This window comes from Hippopotamus amphibius, chromosome 2 (assembly GCF_030028045.1).
Source record: "Hippopotamus amphibius kiboko isolate mHipAmp2 chromosome 2, mHipAmp2.hap2, whole genome shotgun sequence".
Lineage (NCBI taxonomy): Eukaryota > Metazoa > Chordata > Mammalia > Artiodactyla > Hippopotamidae > Hippopotamus > Hippopotamus amphibius.
Genome location: NC_080187.1, coordinates 185,642,480 through 185,661,263, shown reverse-complemented (window position 1 = coordinate 185,661,263; position 18,784 = coordinate 185,642,480). Strand labels below are relative to the sequence as shown.

At 45.3% G+C, this 18,784-nt stretch overlaps 1 protein-coding gene across 6 annotated transcripts in view; it reads left to right on the top strand.

Annotated features, from left to right (window-relative positions):
• Positions 1–18,634, top strand: part of VPS39 (VPS39 subunit of HOPS complex) — a 48,197-nt gene extending 29,563 nt beyond the window's left edge. For 5 of the 6 annotated variants that reach the window (XM_057722157.1, XM_057722156.1, XM_057722155.1 and 2 more), the window contains 14 exons: positions 7,155–7,297; positions 9,420–9,563; positions 9,949–10,090; positions 10,786–10,872; positions 11,213–11,286; positions 11,615–11,713; positions 12,322–12,439; positions 12,954–13,082; positions 13,721–13,823; positions 14,004–14,049; positions 14,956–15,105; positions 15,271–15,405; positions 15,662–15,753; positions 16,571–18,634. In XM_057722157.1, the coding sequence (XP_057578140.1) occupies positions 7,155–7,297; positions 9,420–9,563; positions 9,949–10,090; positions 10,786–10,872; positions 11,213–11,286; positions 11,615–11,713; positions 12,322–12,439; positions 12,954–13,082; positions 13,721–13,823; positions 14,004–14,049; positions 14,956–15,105; positions 15,271–15,405; positions 15,662–15,753; positions 16,571–16,646 (1,538 nt within the window). In that variant the 3' untranslated portion in view covers positions 16,647–18,634. The remainder of the gene's footprint in view (positions 1–7,154; positions 7,298–9,419; positions 9,564–9,948; positions 10,091–10,785; positions 10,873–11,212; positions 11,287–11,614; positions 11,714–12,321; positions 12,440–12,953; positions 13,083–13,720; positions 13,824–14,003; positions 14,050–14,955; positions 15,106–15,270; positions 15,406–15,661; positions 15,754–16,570) is intronic. The other variant, XR_009051358.1, reaches the window with a different exon arrangement.
• The last annotated feature ends 150 nt before the right edge of the window (positions 18,635–18,784 follow it).

The following is an 18,784-nucleotide window of genomic DNA, read 5'->3' as shown; positions in this document are numbered from 1 at the left end:
AAATTAATGGGGGACCAGCTTCGGGAAAGATAGGAACCAAGGTTGCTCTGGAGGACCTCCCAGCAGGAACTGGGAAGCTGGACAGTAATCCCTTTGTAGCCGGGACAGCCGGGGCAGTCTTCCACTGGCACAGCCATGTCCTTAGCTGTTACTGCCGCTGCCTCCCCTGTTGTTGCATCCTCGATAACGATTGCCCCCATCAGCTTGTATGAGCTGTCTAATGCCATGTAACAAATTCTCCCAAAAGGTAGTGACTTACAATAACAAGTCATCTGTTACCTCCCTTAGTATCTGTTGGTTAGGAATTTGGGACGTGCTCAGCTGGGCAGTTCTTGCTTGGGGGTCTCTCATGTGGTTGCAGTTGTATACTGGCTGGGCTACCTTTGTCTGAAGTCTTGACTAGGCTAGAGGATCCACTTCCGATATGACCCACTCTCATAGCTCATAAGTTGGTGCTGGTTGTGGGCTGCGGGCCTCAGTTCTTGTCCAAGTGGGTGTCTCCACAGGGTTGCTTGATGTCCTCATGCAGAGTGACTGGCTTTTCCTAGAATGAGTGATCCAAGAGGCCTAGGTGGAAGCCTCAGTGCTTTTTATGGAGGTCACTTCTCCCGTATTCTATTGATTTACAAGGGTTTTCCAAGTTCAAGGCAGGGGAACAGAGACCCCACCTCATGATGGAGCAGCATCAACATTACATAAAAGAAGCACGTAGGATTGGATATATGTTGATGTAGGCCATACTGCTTGTTATCCTTGAATCACTTTCTGAAGATCAAAGGGATATGATTGGCCAGGAGTAGGTCATGGTCTCATTCCTTCTGACTGTACTAGGGGTGGGAAAGGAGGTTGTGGCTACCCTCTGCTTCTGAAAGCAAAGATAGGTGCCTGAACTATTCTTCCACCAAGACTACACATGGTCTGGAAGAAGGAGCTCACCAAAAAGAAATAGGTTGCTCTTAAGAAGGGAGACGGGGGACTTCCTAGGTGGTGCAGTGGTAAAGAATTTGCCTGCCAGTGCAGGGGACACGGGTTCGAGCCCTGCCCTGGGAAGATTCCACGTGCCGCGGAGCAACTAAGCCCGTGCGCCACAGCTATTGAGCCTGTGCTCTGGAGCCCATGAGCCACAACTACTGAGCCCATGTGTCACAACTATTGAAGCCCATGCACCTGGGGCCCATGCTCCACAACAAGAGAGGCCACTACAATGAGGAGCCTGCGCACCACAATGAAGAGTAGCCCCTGCTCTCAGCAACTAGAGAAAGCCCATGTGCAGCAATGAAGACCCAACACAGCCAATAAATTAATTAATTAATTATAAAAAAAAAAAGAAGGGAGACGGAAGCCAGGCACCCTGAAATTGATAAATATCTACCATCCTTCCTCTGAATGAACTCAGTTGGGACATTTGTTTTCAGTGTGCCACCAGCTCTTTGGGAAGACACGGGGATAATAAGCTAGAACTGCTGTAACAACTTGACCCTTTTTCCATGTACCAACAATACTTGAACTTCAATTCTAAAACTTTAAAGTCAATCCTAATGAAGCTACTACTTTTTAATTTGTTCACTCCGCGAATATATACTGAGCTCTTAAGAGAGTGCAGTGCATTCTGCTGGGCCCCAAGCAGCAGTAATCAGACAGGAAATCTGCTTTCAAAGAGGAGTCTAGTAGGGAAGATAAGGCACAAGTGGACCCTTACCAGCAGCAGGAGGTGTGTGCTGGTGTGATGTGGTCTGGAGGCAGCTGGCTATTGACCTGGCCTTTTGGGCAGCACGTCCGTTGACTGACTTCAGTCTAAGGACTGGTCCTTAGGTCCTGTAGTGGATATTCTTGGTACATCCAGTGATCATCAGACCACTAGTGACAGACTGACCCTGACACATGAGACCGACATATTAATAGAATATCCCTTTATTTGCTTACAGTATGGGGGCTAGATCCCTTGCAAATGGCCAGAATATTCATGTGGCACCCAGGGCACCCTTTTTTATGTGTATCGAGATACAGGTATTTTTGCAATAATGCCTTGAATGTGGTCCTGCAGAACCTTGTATTCTATAACAAATATGAAATATAACAGGACTTAAGGAGAAAATAACACTGAGCAGATCACTCAAAATCTAGGCAGCTTTGTAACTGAAACACTAATAAAAATAGCAATCCTACTAAAAAATTCTCATTGCTGTTGGTACCTGGGATGATAGTCTTTTGCCATCTTAAACCCTGGAGCTGTGCTTTCTCCTTTGAGAGACAGATCTTTGAGAACAATTTGCTTCCAACAGAAACTAGTTTCATCTTAGTAAAAAATCTGGTCTTGGGTGTAGACCTCTTTAGGAGACCCCCAAAACAGTTAATAGGAGGAGACACCTTTCCTTCATTTTTACTCTCATCTTCCCAGATGGCTTAACTTAGTAGAAACTATAGTGGTTTTTGAAGCTACTAATCAGCCACTACTTGCACTAAAAGAGGGCCCTTTTATAGGATTTTCAGCTCTTTTCTTTAGATCTTTCTGTATAGTTAAGGTTTCTCATTAACTGTGAGAAATCTTGCCCCTGGTCACTTCAAGACGTTAACAAGCTGGGGAAAATTGCATACCAACGAATACAACTTTTACCTCATACCTACATCATTCTCCCACTTACCAGCTGCACATGAGCTAATTCACAGCAAAGCATGTATCACATGTAGTGTAATACCCTCTAGGTCCATCCATGTTGTCGCAAATGGCAAATTTCTTTCTTTTTTATGACTAATGTTCCATTGTGTGCATAGATATATCTTCTTTACCCATTCACATATCAGTGGACACTTAGGTTGCTTCCATGTCTCGGCAAAAATAATGGTGCAGTGAATATTGGCATGCATGTATCTTTTTGAATTAATGTTTTTATTTTCTTTGGATAATTACCCAGAAATGGAACTGCTAGATTGTATGATAGCTTTTATTTTCTTTGGGTAAATACCTAGAAGTGGAATCGCTAGATTGCTATGATTATATGATAGTTTAATTAAAAATTTTAAAAATTTTAATTTTTTGAAGAGCCTCCGAACTGTTTTCCATAGTGGCTGCATCAATTTACATTCCCACCAACAGTGCATAAGGGTTCCCTTTTCTCCACATTCTCACCAACACTTGTTATTTCTTGTCTTTTTGACAAGGTGTGAAGTGATATATCATTATGGTTTTGATTTGCGTTTCCCTGATGATGAGTGATGTTGAGCATCTTTTCATGTGCCTGTTGGCCATCTGTATGATTTCTTTGGAAAAGTGTCTATTTAGGTCTTTTGTGCATTTTTTCATTGGATTGTATTGATTTGATGGGTTGTATGAATTCTTTATATATTTTGAATATTAACCCCTTATCAGACATAGCATTTGAAAATCTCATCCCCCATTTGGTAGGTTGCCTTTATGTTTTTGTTTTTGTTTCTTTTTAGATTTATTTACTTTATTTATTTATTTATTTATTTATTTATTTATTTATTTTATTTTATTTTTGGCCGCGTTGGGTCTTTGTTACTGCTCAGGGGCTTTCTCTAGTTGTGGTGAGTGGGGGCTGGTCTTTGTTGCAGTGCACCGGTTTCTCATTGCGGTGGCTTCTTTTGTTGCAGAGCAAGGGCTCTAGGCATGTGAGCTTCAGTAGTTGTGGCACATAGGCTCAGTAGTTGTGGCTCACAGGCTTAGTTGCTCCATGGCATATGGGATCTTCCTGGCCCAGGGATCAAACCCGTGTGCCCTGCACTGGCAGGCGGATTCTTAACCACTGCACCACCAAGGAAGCCCCTACCTTTATGTTTTGTTGATGTTTTCCTTCACTGTACAATAAGTTTTTAGTTTGATGTAGTCCCATTTGTTTATTTTTGCTTTTGTTGTCCTTGCCTGAGGAGACAGATCCAAATATTGCTAAGGCCAATTCAAAGAGCATGGTGCCTATGTTTTCTCTGGGACTTTTATGATTTTAGGTCTTACATTTTAAGTCTTTAGTCCATTTTGAGTTTGTTTTTGTATATGGTGTAAGAAGATGGTTTAGTTTCATTCTTTTACATGTAGCTTCCCAATTTTCCCAACATAATTTATTGAAGAGGCTGTCTTTTCCCCATTGTATAGTATTGTGTCCCTTGTCATAGATTAATTGACCATATAAGTGTAGGCTTATTTCTGGGCTCTCTGTTCTGTTGATCTATGTGTCTGTTTTTGTGCTGGTACCATACTGTTTTGATTACTATAGTTTTATAGTATAGTTTGAAATCAGTGAGTGTGATACCTCCAGCTTTGTTCTTCTTTCTCAAGATAGCTGTGGGTATTTTGATAGGGATTTCAGTGAAACTGTAGATTGATTTGGGTAGTGTGGACATTTTAACAAATAGTAATTCTTCCAATTCATGAGCATGATTTTTTTTCCATTTACAATTGAATACCATGGGTTTGACCTGTGTGGGACCACTTATACATGGATTTTTTTTCAATAAATATGTACTATAGTATTACACAATCTATAGTTGGTTGAATCCACAGAGGCAGAACTGTGGGTATGGAGGGCCAACTGTAGGATTATATGTGGATTTTCCATTGTGCAGGGGCAGGGGTTGGCATCTCTAACCCCCAAACTGTTCAAGGATCAGCTGTACTTATGTCATCCTCAGTTTCTTTCATAATGTCTTATAGTTTTCAAAGTATCAGTCTTTCACCTCCTTGGTTAAATTTATTCCAAGGTATTTTATTCTTTTTGATGTGATTGAAAGTAGGATCTTTTAAAAATTCTCTTTCTGATAGTTTGTTATTTGTTTATAGAAATGCAACAGATTTCTGTATATTTGATATCCTACAACTTTATCAAATTCATTTATTAGTTCTAATAGTTTTTTCTTTTTTTTTTTGGTAGTCTTTAGAATTTTCTATATATAGTATCATGTCATCTGCAAATAGTGATAGTTTTACTTTTTCCCTTCCAATTTGGATGCCTTTTATTTCTGTTTCTTGTTTTATTGCTTGTGATTAGGACTTCCAATGTTATGTTGAATACAAGTGTCAAGCATGAGCATCCCTGTCTTCTTCCTGATCTTGAAGAAGCTTTTCACCATTGAATATGTTGTTAGCTGTGGGCTTGTCGTGTGTGGCCTTAATTATGTTGGGTTATGTCTCCTTTATACGCACTTTGTTAAGAGGTTGGGTTTTTTTGTTTGTTTTTTTAAATCATAAGTGGATGTTGAATTTTGTCAAATGCTTTTCCTGCATCTATTGAAATGACCATGAAATTTATTTTTATAAATTTATTTATGTATTTATTTATTTACTGGCTGCATTGGATCTTCATTGCTGCATGCAGGCTTTCTCTAGTTGCAGAGAGCAGGGGCTACTCTTTGTTGCAGTGCACAGGCTTGTCATTGTAGTGGCTTCTCTTGTTGCAGAGCATGGGCTCTAGGCACATGACATGTGGGATCTTCCTGGGCCAGGGCTCGAACCTGTGTTCCCTGCATTGGCAGGCAGATTCTTAACCACTTCGCCACCAGGGAACCCCAAAATGACCATGAAATTTTTCTTTGTTGTGTTCATGTGGTGTATCATGCTGATTGATTTGTGGATATTGAACCATCCTTGCATGCTTGGAATAACCCCACTTGATCATGGTGTATGATCCTTTTAATGTATTGTTGAATTTGCTTTGCTAATCTTTTGTTAAAGAATTTTTATATTCATCAGCAATTTTGGCCTGTAATTTTCTTTTTTTGTAGTGTCTTTGTCTGGTTTTGGTATCAGGGTAATGTGGACCTCATATAATGAGTTTGGAAGTGTTCCTTCCTCTTCAATTTTTTGGGAATAGTTTGAGAAGGATAGGTATACTTTAACTAGGAAATGTCTAACTCTTCTTTAAATGTTTAGTAATGTTCCCTGCAGATGCTGTCTGGTCCTGGAATTTTTGGATTACTGATTCAATTTCATTACTACTAATTATTCTGTTCAGATTTACCATATCTTCCTGATTTAGTCTTGGGCAGTTGTATGTTTCTAGGAATTGATTTCTTCTAGGTTTTCCAATTTGTTCATGTATAATTGTTCATAGTAGTCTCTTATGCTTGATTTTATTTCTGTGGTGTTGGTTGTAACTTCTCTTTTATTTCTGATTTTATTTACTTGGGCCCTCTTTTTGTCTTGATGAATCTGGCTAAAGGTTCATCAATTTTGTTTATCTTTTCAAAGAACCAGTTTTTACTTTCATTAAATTAGGTAAAACAGTTACCTCTCCTGGTCTTGAAGGTGTGGCCTTGTGTTGGAGTGTTCCCTGTGTAGACTGCATGTGCTGGGTGGCTTTGGCAGGCTGGCTGGGGCTGGAGTGGGCACTGACTGGGGGTTTCCCTATGTGTACTGACCTAACCTCCCCCCATATTTTGGGGATACTTTCCTAAAAGTAGGATTAGTTGGTCCAAGTGCTTTTTTCCTTGTTGAGGTAGCAGTATTTTTGTGTTAGCAGTATAAGAGTGATTCAGTTTCACAATATTGTAAGCACTGGGTTGTATCATATAAAAATAACTTTTTAACTAATTAAATGAATATAAAGATGTCACCTCTGACATTTTTAATATGTATCACTTTGGTTCTTAATGTAGCAGAACATTTCCCCTTTATTTATATTCATCACTTGTCAGTTATTTATATCTTTTGCCCATTAATCAAATGAAATCCTATGTTTTTTTTTAACCAATCTGTGTGAATTAGTTTTATATAATCAACCTATTAGCCTCTGCCATTATGCTGCAAATATATTTCCTAGTCTGTTGCCTGGTGTTTTTGTTTTACTAATATTCCTTTTTTGACATATATATATATACTTTTTTTATTAAGTCTGTTGATCTTTTTCAACTTCAATGTCTTATCAGTTTTTTCCTTTGGCAGTTCTTTTCTCCCTTACTTTTAGTGAGTTAATGAATTTTCAATTCTAATTCTTTATGTGTCTTAGAATATTGTCATACTATTTTTGTAATGTTTTAGTGCTCAGAATATATGTATATAGCTCAAGTTTTTATGAACTTGAATCATTCCTTTTAAAAAATCAGTCTGGAACTTATCAGTATTTTGCTGTAGTAATAGTCTTGTTTTAGTTTATCCTTAAATTGCTGTGTTCCTTTCTGGGGACTCACGTTTACCTTCCATGTAGATCCTACCCACGTGATGGGCCTGTACCCAGACCTGCTGCCCACAGACTACCGGAAGCAGCTACAGTATCCTAACCCGCTGCCTGTGCTCTCTGGGGCTGAGTTGGAGAAGGCTCACTTAGCTCTGATTGACTACCTGACACAGGTGGGTGTAATACAGAAGTGTATGGAAGAGTTTACCTGGGAGTTTCAGTACCTGCTTCTCTACGGCAGGGAGTTGGGAACCTTCTCTCATGCTGCAGGTATTCCATAAATCACCACTGTAAGAAGTCTGGGCCAGGGGCACATTTTTTCCTGGTTCATCTCCCTGCTTAACAATAGTATTGAGCTCTTTTTTTGCCAAATCCTGATACCAGGAAACTCACTCAATTCCTGATAAATTCACATTAAGCTGTTATAGAAACTAAAAAGGGAAAAGTTTAGTTGATAGAAAAGAATACGTTTGTTTTGTTTTGTTTTTTTAAGCTCTTTATTGGAATATAATTGCTTTACACTCTTGTGCCAGTTTTTGAGATACACCAAAGTGAATCAGCTGTGTTTATACATAGATCCCCATATCCTCTCCCTCCCAGGATTCCCTCCCACCATTCCCTCCCACCCTCGCTATCCTAGCAGAATACTTTTTTTAAAACCAACTTTTTGGGAACGTATATACTTTTGGAAAAAAATATGTGTTCTATGTAGAAAACTTGGAAAACACAGAAAAGTATAAAACAAAAATAAAAATCACCTGTAGCTCTACCACCCAGAGGAAAGTAGCTAACATTTTAATATTGTCCTTCCAGACTTTTGTACGTACTTGTGAATAATTTTTGTTTATTTACTGGTTTATTTATTGCAAATGGATATCAAGCTATATATTGTTTTATAGCTTACTTTTATAGCTTACTTTTAAGACATTTAGCCATATATTAGGAAAGTCCTTCTCTGTCATTAAATATCCTTCTATAATATGTTCTTTTTAGAGGGAGTATTTAGACTTAAATGATTTTCAATTTACTGTTATGGGCAGATAAGTGAAATGGTCATGTCAGCACTAAAACTAATGTCTTTGAACCCTAAATTTCTGTGCAGAAGATGATTATTTATTTCCTGTGCACCCAGAGTCAGAGAACTTATTAAATTTTTTCCCGTAAGTGTTCTACAGACCTTTGTAAGGGGTCCTCTGGATAAGCATGAGAAGTATTGCTAGGAAAATTGTAAGCCAGCTTCCTACCACCTGCTTCTGGGTCAGCGGATGTCCTGCAGGTCCTCTCAGGCATGCATTGCCTTGGCACTTCCTTGACATTGGGCTCCAGGGGTGGCCAGCAGCCCGCAAGGAGCACACAAACTTGTTTCTGTCTGCATACTGCACACCTCATGAGCCAAGTGAAAAAGGTTCCCAGGGCAGAAAGTCTCCCAAATGTGTGGCATCACAGAAGACCCTGTATTACCAATATCTTAGCTTTAGGACTCCAAGCATACATTCTTCCCTGGCCTTCTCCACTGAGCTTGGAATGTGTGGAGGTAACTGACACCAGCATTGTGCCAGAGAGATAGTAAAACAAATAAGACCACGGGCATTGCCAGACACAAAATAGTACAAACTGGATGATTCCGTTTATATGAAGTTCTAGAATAGGGAAAAAGTAGTCTCTAGTGATGGAAATCAGATCATTGGGGTAGGGGGTGGGTGGGATTCTTTGGGAAGAGCACAAGGGAACTTTCAGGGGTAATAGAAATGTTTTGTTCCTTGATTGGGGTGGTGGTTACATACATGTATATATCTGTCAAAACGCATCTGATAGTATACTTTTAAAGGGTACATTTTATTATATGTAACTTATACCTCAGTAAAGGTGATTAAAAAAAAAAAACTAAAAGAACATGGGCTTTGGAATCAGATCCTAATTTGAGATCTGTCTCTGCCACTTATGAGGTATCTAACATTTAGTTCTTCGCTTGGGGTCTTCACTTATGCCTTGGTTCTTCACTTATAAAATGGGGATAGTAATAGCTGCATTTGTTTTAGGTTTAAAATAGGGTCATATATGAAGTGCTTGGCATAGTGCCTGGTGTGTAGTACATACTCAGCAGATAATTGTTATTGTATCTGGTGATTCGGTGGTCATCTGTTTTGATCCCTGATAAAAACGGAATGCTAATGTGGGATCAGGGCAGGTAGATGTGAGCTGATTTGGAGGTACTGTATTTGGAATTGACTAGTAGCTCAGGTGATAAAGGAAGATTTAGTCCTGGCCTTGACCCCGTGTTTTTGGCTTTCGCAGAAACGAAGCCAATTGGTAAAGAAGCTGAATGACTCTGATCACCAGTCTAGCACCTCCCCGCTCATGGAAGGCACTCCTACCATCAAATCCAAGAAGAAACTGCTGCAAATCATTGACACCACCCTGCTCAAGTGCTACCTCCATGTGAGTTCTGCGAGCTCTCGGGTCCCCACAGTCCCCCACGCTGGGGTCCCTGCCACTGGTAAGAATCTTACAGTGGGGTGGCCTCCTCTGCTAAGACGGGGTCATTGCTACAAGGTGAACAAGGACAGTGTTTCCCCAGAGGAAATTGCCTCTTTCTTTACCCTCCCCTGCAAAAAACAAACAAACAAACAAACAAAACCCTTAAAACATGTTGTGTGAAAGAGCGTAAATGCTATAAAAGCTACTTCCTATAGTCACGGAAAAGGGTGGTTTGCTCTCTCTTGCTTCTTACATCCCTGGCGTTTCAGCCTGAAGCAGGCCGGGGCTGGGCAAGGGTCGGGCTCCCCCGGAAGCAGTTTCTGCTGAAGTTCTGCCTCCTCTGCAGACAAACGTGGCCCTAGTGGCCCCCTTGCTGCGCCTGGAGAACAATCACTGCCACATCGAAGAGAGCGAGCACGTGCTGAAGAAGGCTCACAAGTATAGCGAACTGATCATCCTGTACGAGAAGAAGGGGCTCCACGAGAAAGGTGACCGCAGGAGGTGTTTCTTTGATTGGGAGGGTCTCTTGTATTTTGATGGAGGAAACCTACGGAGGTGCTGTTACCGAATCAGGTCCAGCTGCTCCCCACTCGAAAATCAATATATGAGAGACAAGGGTTGCTAAGAAAGGAAAGTTGCTTTTAATGTGAATGCTGACCGTCTGGGGAGATGGTGGACCCAGTGTCCCCCCAAAACCACCTCCGAAGATGCTCCTGCACCATGAAAGCTTTTAAAGGGAAAAAGGGAAGTCATCTCAGTTAATCATTCAAATAGGGGGTCAGAGTCATCACCGTCCCCCACTGTGGGCAGGCGTGTCGACGACCGGTGACTTTTCTGTAGATACTGTCTTCTTCACACAGTTTGTTCACAAGAGTACTGAAGGGGAAGCTAGGGAGGAGATCTGGTCCTCTGTAAATTACGTATTCTTCATTTTTACTTCTTTGGTCTATGGAAAGAACCAACAAGTTAGGCAGAGTATTTTGTGATCACAAGATTTGGAAGGTGTGCTAGGGCTGGAGATGAGTAGAGCATGTAGGTGCCTGGTTTAAGGTTAGTGACAAGACAAAGGGGCCTCCTGCAAAGGCCTCTTTCCTGCCAAAAGCTGCTTACAGTGTGATGACTCTGCATGGAGATGCACCTTCTGGAAGGGGCTCATGACCTTATTCTTGGGCTTCGTGGCCAGCTCTGCAGGTGCTGGTGGACCAGTCCAAGAAAGCAAATTCCCCTCTGAAAGGCCATGAGAGGACAGTGCAGTACCTGCAACACCTGGGTAAGCCCAGTTTGTGGAAGGGGCGCGGGGAGGGGATGGTGTTCAAGTGGACCTGACCACTCTCCCTTTCTGATTCTGGCTGGTCGGTCCCCTCCCTCCCTTGTGTTCACGCAACTGGGTTCCTCTGGCTGGGGCAAAAGTTGCCCCAGTGATGGAACCATGACAGCCCCTTGGTATGTAGCCAGCCTGGTAGGCCCAAGCAGCCCTGAGTGACTGGTGCTTGGACAGAGCTATCTTCTCTGAAAGATAAATCCTGAGCAACCTGGGCACCTGTCTTTCTGGGTCCTGTGGGCAGTGTGGGTGGGCTTCATCTGCTAACAAGTCTTACTTTTCCCTCTAGGCACAGAAAACCTGCATTTGATTTTTTCCTACTCAGTGTGGGTGCTGAGAGACTTTCCAGAGGATGGCCTGAAGGTAGATCATGAAGTCCCTTGGATTTATCTGGCACCACGCTTGGTGCTGACTCTACTTAGGACAGCGGTGGGTGGAGAGGGAGGAGGGATTCATGCAGTTCTCTGGTGTTTCAGAGACTGGGAAACATGGGGACAGCAATGGGATGGAGTGGAAGGAGCCTGGTGCAGACTCCAGGAGACCTGCAACCTAGTCTTTCCCACACTAACTGGCCACAGGTGCCCTTCCCATACAGTGTCTGTCCATTTGACCCTACACTTGTGCGCCTGTGCGTTTGGAAGAATTGTTATCAGATGGTTCTGCTGCTAGAACTCAGGTTTTGTTCCAACAGATATTTACCGAGGACCTCCCAGAGGTGGAGTCTCTGCCCCGAGACCGAGTGCTTGGCTTCTTAGTGGAGAATTTTAAGGGTCTGGCTATTCCATACCTGGTAAGATATTTTTTGATCAGAACTACAAAGCTTCAAACCCAGGATCTAGGACTCCATGTTGGTGATTAGCCAATTCAGATTGGGGTTTATGTCCCTTGGGGATTGGAGGGAATGTAAGGAAGAGGGTTCTTTTAATATCCTCTGAGGACAGAGATCCCAATAGACCAAGCTGGAGATGTCACTTTTTGATGCTACCTTCTAAACCTAGGTGACGTACAGAGGGATAAAAGAGAAGGATGTTTGAGAGAAACATTTCAAAGCCACCTTTGTACAGCCAGACTCAACCGTGACCGAAGGACAACCAAATCAGTCCTAAGTACCAGAGTGCAAATATTTAACCTTAATTAAATGGGCTGATTTGGAGGATTATGAGACAGAATTAATAAAAGAGCTTCGATTGGAAAACAAGATAATAATTCCTGATATTGCTGGGTTGTACTGTGAAATTTCCCAGTGGGTTTAGAAGAGCTGTCCCTTGGAAATGTTTGTGGCCTAATTAGGGGATAATCTGAATGGGACCTGTTGGGCCTTAAAACTGCAAGGGAGCCTGGGCCACTGGGCTGAGTCACAGCACAGAAGGTACCAGGCAGACCTGTGTCTTGCCTCAGGAACACGTCATCCACGTTTGGGAGGAGACGGGCTCTCGGTTCCACAACTGCCTGATCCAGCTGTACTGTGAGAAGGTGCAAGGTCTGATGAAGGAGTATCTTCTGTCCTTCCCTGCAGGTACCAGTTCTTGGAAAGCGGGGTGGCCCCAGGCCTTAGAGGTGAGCTGGACCCGAGGGTGCCATGGGTGGGGTAGGGAAGCAGACTCTCTCTGTAGGCCCAGGTGGGCAGGAAGTGCCTCAGAGGAGCCAGGGCAGCTAAGTGACCCCTCAGGTGAGACTCAGGGGCTGGTGTCTGGATCTGGGTACCTCTGAGCCTCCCTGGACTTCACCCCTGGAGGAGGAGGGAAAGAACAGATGTCTGCAGAGTGGCAGCTGTGCTGATAAGAAACAGGTTCGTCTATCAGAGTGCTTCTCTGTGCAGCTTGGTTTGTTGGTTTGGTTTTTTTAACCTCAAGCTGATGTCTTGGGGCCATGTAGAGACCATAAACTAAGAGAAGGCCAACTGGAAACCACCACGGAGGCCCTTTCTGATCATGGTGGTGACATCACTGAACCCCATCCCCCTCGTTTTTCTTAATGACCCCACATGGCTGCCTGACATCCTTTCATGTCGAGCGTGGTTTCCCTTAAAGGCAAAGCTCCAGTCCCTGCTGGTGAGGAAGAGGGAGAGCTAGGAGAATACCGACAGAAGCTCCTCACATTCTTGGAAATTTCCAGCTACTATGATCCAGGCCGGCTCATCTGTGATTTTCCTTTTGATGGTGAGTGTCTGGCTTAGGTCCAGAGCCAACTTTAGCAGAAGATAATGCAAAAATGGATCTTTCCCTTTTACCAGTTCCCCAGCCCTTCAAAGAGTTGGGCCTGGGAAAAACCACATATTTCATGCCTGTGCTCCTGTTCTGTGCCCTCTGAAGGCTCACTTTTGTTAGAGAGGAGTCTTTTTTGGGTGTGAACCACATGCTAATTGATAGCCAGGTCGAAACCTATTTCTTGCTTCTGTACCTGTTCTTGGCCACGTTCGTTGTTTAGCAGTTTTTGTAATCAGGAGCAATTTGTCTGAAAAAGACACACATCTGTCTGATATGTAAGCTCCATGAGAGCAGAGACCCAGTGTCTCTGTACTGCAGCTGAAGTGCCTGGTACCCTGTAGGTGCCTGTTAGTCACTTGACCGATCACCGTGTTGTTACTCCATTTATAAGCAATCACCTCCGAAAATAGCTCCCACACCTCTTCCCTTTTAAAAATTTCAGCCATTTTCTCCTTGAAAAAATCCCAAGTAATAAAAATAATTTTTCCCATTTTAGATTTCCCCAGTATCCATTCCTCTAATAGCTTAGCCCCCGGCCTTGGGCTTGCCTGGTGCTGGTGCTGGTCACGTATACACCTTTTTCTCCATAGGCCTCTTAGAAGAGCGTGCTCTCCTGCTGGGACGCATGGGGAAACACGAACAAGCTCTCTTCATATATGTCCACATCCTGAAGGATACGAGGATGGCTGAAGAGTATGTTGACCCTGTCATCCCACCTCCCAAGGGTCTAAAAGAGGCCCTTCAGAGAGATGAGAGGCTAAGAAAGCCACCCACCCACCCTGCAGCAGGAGCGAGAATCGCCTCGTGTGCCGGCCCCCGATTTTGCTGTCGTTAGCTGGTCGTAGCCTTGTCTGACCACGTTCTCCCTTGCAGGTACTGCCACAAGCATTATGACCAAGACAAAGATGGCAGCAAAGATGTAAGTGGTGACCTGGCTTCAGGGAGCCCGTGTGCATTGTTCTGTCCCTCTCAGCGTAGCTAACCCCCTCCGGTTTGGCCGCAGGTGACGCCGGTGTGAATTGCTAAGACAAGACAGGGCATGGGTCAGTGCGCTGGCTGCTGTTTCATGTGCGTGTTGAGGTAGAGGCAGGACGACCACGGTCCTGGTTTGCTTGGGGTGGTTCTGGCTTAGATCTGTTGTCATCCGTGTGATTATTCGTAGCACCCTTGCCTCTTTACGCGCCAAAGAATCCCGACTTGTATAATAAATTTCTGTGGTCAGCCTGTTGAGAAGGAGCATCTGATGCTTCTGATGAGGTGCACATGTGGGCTCTATCTAGCTTGCACACGGATCTGTCCATGCACAGAGACGTGCTAGGTGGCCGTGAGTGGGGGTGGGGGTGCTCCTGGAATCCAGGAGGTAGAGGCCAGGGCTGCTACTAAGTGATGCACAGCACAGCCTCAGCAACGAGTTATCTGGCTCAGGATATGGAGCGCTGAGGCTGAGAAACTGTGGTACGGGTACCAGTAGGAGATACGGCATCTCATCTTGGGTTAATCCTCACCTGCTGATACGTGGCAGGGTCTCAGCCTTCAGAGCCAAAGGAAATGAGGGATCTCGGAGTCATTTTGTTAACAGTATAATGCTAAACAGATACAAGGCATTTGATTTTTTTTCTCTCAGGGAAAACACAGTCTTTAATTTTTGATCTCTTCAGTGGGCTGACTGTACACATTTTTTTAAAAGGTGAAAAATTATGAGTTTTAAATGCTCTGTGACAGCTGTTGCTCTAGACCAACCCTCTTGCTATTAGGTGTGGTCGCACTGGGGGTTCTGGGTGGGTTACGCCAGCCTGACGCGCGTGGCTTGTTGTGTGTGAGACAGGTGTATCTGTCTCTGCTCCGGATGTACCTGTCCCCGCCCAGTGTTCACTGCCTGGGGCCAATGAAGCTGGAACTGCTGGAGCCCCAAGCCAACCTCCAAGCCGCCCTGCAGGTCCTCGAGCTGCACCACAGCAAACTGGATACCACCAAGGTCAGGGGTTCTTCTCGGGGAGATGGAGGGCGCGTGTGGGGAGCATGGAATGAGAAGAGGGGCCGGAGGAGGGACTGGGGTTTGCGGGCTCCGTGACTTCAGGCATTTGCTCAGTCTCACGTCTGTCCCGCCTCACCCTATCTCCTTCTCTTTTCCGGTCCCCAGGCCATCAACCTTCTGCCAGCGAACACTCAGATTAACGATATACGCATCTTTCTGGAAAAGGTCTTGGAAGAGAATGCACAAAAGAAACGGTTCAATCAAGTGCTCAAGAACCTTCTCCATGCAGAGTTCCTCAGGGTATGAGCCTTTCAGACATGAGGGAGAGCTTATACTTTTCAGTGTGAGACGGTTACCACGTTCCCTGTAGGTAAGGGCAGAACTTTGTGCTTTTTCACTCCAGTTCAAGCGGATCGGTAACCAGCTGGGCACTTAGATGCAGGTGTTTCAGTTAGGGGAGTCTCTGTGGGCTGGGAGATGAGACAGTGCCAGCCCCTCCTTCTGTTCTAAATACCTGCCAGCCAGAGGGACTTCTCCCCCATCTCTCTGCTCCCAGGTCCAGGAAGAGCGGATCTTACACCAGCAGGTGAAGTGCATCATCACAGAGGAGAAGGTGTGCATGGTGTGTAAGAAGAAGATTGGGAACAGGTGAGCCTCATCCACAGCGCGGCAGCATCGGGCCTGATGTGGGTCACACTCGGGATGGATTTCTGCCCCTTAACCCGAGAGGAAAGCGCAGCGGCAGACTCTCTGGGCCGCTTTTCGTTCTTGAGCCTCCAAAGGGCAGGCCACTTGTCAGGTGGGGGAGGGCGGGCGGGGGTGGGGTTGAGAATTTAAAGGCCTGATAGGTATGGCACGGGGCTCTTGACGTCTTGCTCAGGAAGTCCTTCCCCTCTGGCAGCTAAACATTGTGATGTAGCCAGGGGGTGTGTGAGAGCTGTCGGTTGGCAGGAAGTCCTTATCTTTTAAGGATACACCTTTGAAGGAAGAAAAAGGTCTTTCAACCTGCTACCTCGTGACTGGAGTAAAATTCTGTTTTAAGGCATATACTCTAGTCACTCCCCTTTCCTTCAAAGAAGAGTGATTTGTCCTTTTTCTTATATGGCTGGAAGACTCCTTTTCTTTAGAAAGGCTCACAGTCCTTTGTGAAAACTAGCCCAGAGCTGGTCCTGATGAGCAGTCAGTTGGCTCTCAGTAGCCGCTGCTGAGCCAGGCAGGTGTACTGCCCCATCTGCCCGTGTCTCGCACACTGATGACAGTAAGGAATATCTCCATGCACTCAAGTGGCACGGACCTCATCGTCTGTTCGGATATTGGACAGAGATGGCGGCTGCGTAAATCCAGAGAGGGCCAGGCTGCTCTTTATGGTTAGGGTGGGTGGCTCCCGGTAAGGTGCCTTTTCCCGTAAGAAGTGGTCTTCTCTGAGAGGCAGTTCTCACTCTGGGGTCATTTTCCTTCCCTGCAGTGCATTTGCAAGATACCCCAATGGAGTGGTCGTGCACTATTTCTGCTCCAAAGAGGTCAACCCGGCTGACCCCTGAGCCCAGTAAGCCGGGGACTGAGCAGCGGACCGTTCGGCTATCCCAGAGTGGGGAGAGCCCCCGGCCTTTGGCATCGGGGGCTGCTGCCACCACCAGGCACCTCCCCATTTGGACACTACTGGCTGCCTTGCACCCTCGAACATCTCTGAATTAATCAGACTTGTGTTCTGAATTGCCAGATTTTTAATAGACAAAGAGGTTAGTTACACCTTATATACCATTATGTTGTAGGCAATTCCGGAGACTTTAAAACCTGCGTGGACAGGAGGAGATGGGGAAGGGCACTCTCCTGTCTTTGCATTCCCATCACTCGAATAAGGAAACTGTCTCAAGTATTTGTAACCCCCAGGGTTGTTTGTTCAGATTTTTCTATTAAGATACATGCAGGACGTCTCAGCAGCCCTCCCCTCGGCTGCCTGGAGTCCTGGAGAATCAGAGCCCGTCTGGCTGCAGAGGCCAAGTGGCCCATCCTCTAGGTAACGCTGGTCACTTCGTAGTCACTGACCCTGTGTCCCCCCACCCATCTCCCCACTCGGTTCTTTATTTTTCAGTCTCCTTCACCTTCTATTTATTTTCTTCCTTTATCTCTCCCCCCAACCACTGCTCCAGCAGGCTTTCTCTCCCATCTTCCTGACACTAGGAATAACTAATATTTTAAACAAGGTCAAATGAGAAGCAAGAGGAAGTCCCAGTTTGCAGGAATACGTTGGTAACTGTTAGGTGTGTTGTAAATAGGTCCTCCTTGGACTGTGTGCTCTATGCCTGGAAGCTTAGGAGAGTGTCATCTCAGTCCCTCGGGGCCGAGTGTGACAGTAGCTCTAAGGGTGGACTGCCCAGGGTTTGTGACCTCTTGGCAGATGTACACAGAGGCTTCTGCACCTGGTGCATCCACCAGCCGCCCTGGGCAGGTTGGTTTAGGCTTTCTGAGCAGAGTGCTTTGTGCTTTGGGCGCCTTTCTCTTTCCAGCCAGTGTCATCTGCCTACCTTACACCTTGGCCTGGCCATTGTTCTCCAGCTTTGTTTTTCAGGGGTCGAGGGATTGTGGAGAGACGTGGTAGGGAGGTGCCTCTGCTGCACACAGGGAACCATCAGATCAGGAGCTGACACTGCCGGCGTGTAGAGCGTGCTCGTGAGGTGCTCGGGGACAACCCAGAGGGCTGCTGGAGGCAGGAGTTTACGATTTAACTCGCCGCCAAATCCGTCGAGCACTCGTGTGTGTTCGGGGGAGATCCTGCCTCCTGCAGGACCCTAGAGCCCACGGGAGGAGTGTCCAGCACTGCGGGCTGAGGACGCACAGGGAGAGTGGCCCTGCATCCTGTCCTCCCTGGCGTTTTGCAGATTCACCGTCTCGTTGCCCCAGTGTTCCTAACAGTAATGAGAGTAGGTGACAGCACCAGATACTGACACTGTTCTGACGGCCTGCCCTTGACATGATGAGATCCTTGTTAAGCCGCAGCACTGTGCTGTTTGGGACCTGTGTTGTAGCCTGACTTGCTGGTGGTGTGGACGAGGCTCCTCCCAGGCATGCTGTCCGCGGAGGGTCTAAAGGGATAGGGTGAGGGCTGTCAGCATCCTTCACAGGGACTGGGGACTCTGCTCAGGTTTGGGAGGCGGAGCAGCGCTTCACAAGATCCGTGCCCCACTGGCCACGCCCCCGGGAAGATGCAGTGCTGCCCTGGGCCCTGTTTGCACCAGCTTGGACCTAGCTTCTTCTAGGAGCAGCCGCAGAAACTGGCTCCACCCCACGCACCCTGCCTTCCCAGCCTGCCGTATGTGTATCTCCCATTCACTCCACCTGTGTGGCACACGTGTTTGAAGCAATAGAATAAAGAATGTGTTTCCTTCTGTTCTGGAATACATAAACGACCCAGTTTTCCTGAACACCGTTCTCCTTCCCTAGACTGCCCTCTGCAGAGGTGTGGAGAAGGCTGGAGATGAAAGCTCTGTAGTGAGGACTGACAAAGATCTCTCATAATAAACATCATGAAGTAAAAACTAAGCCTGCCTGGGTCTCTTTTTTCCCTTTTCCTGTGGGATTTGATGAAAATAACAGAGGCGTCAATTTAAGAATCTGAGAAGACTAATCCAATTAGTGACTAAGAAAAAAAGTCAGTATGACACTTCTGTCCTGTCTTGAT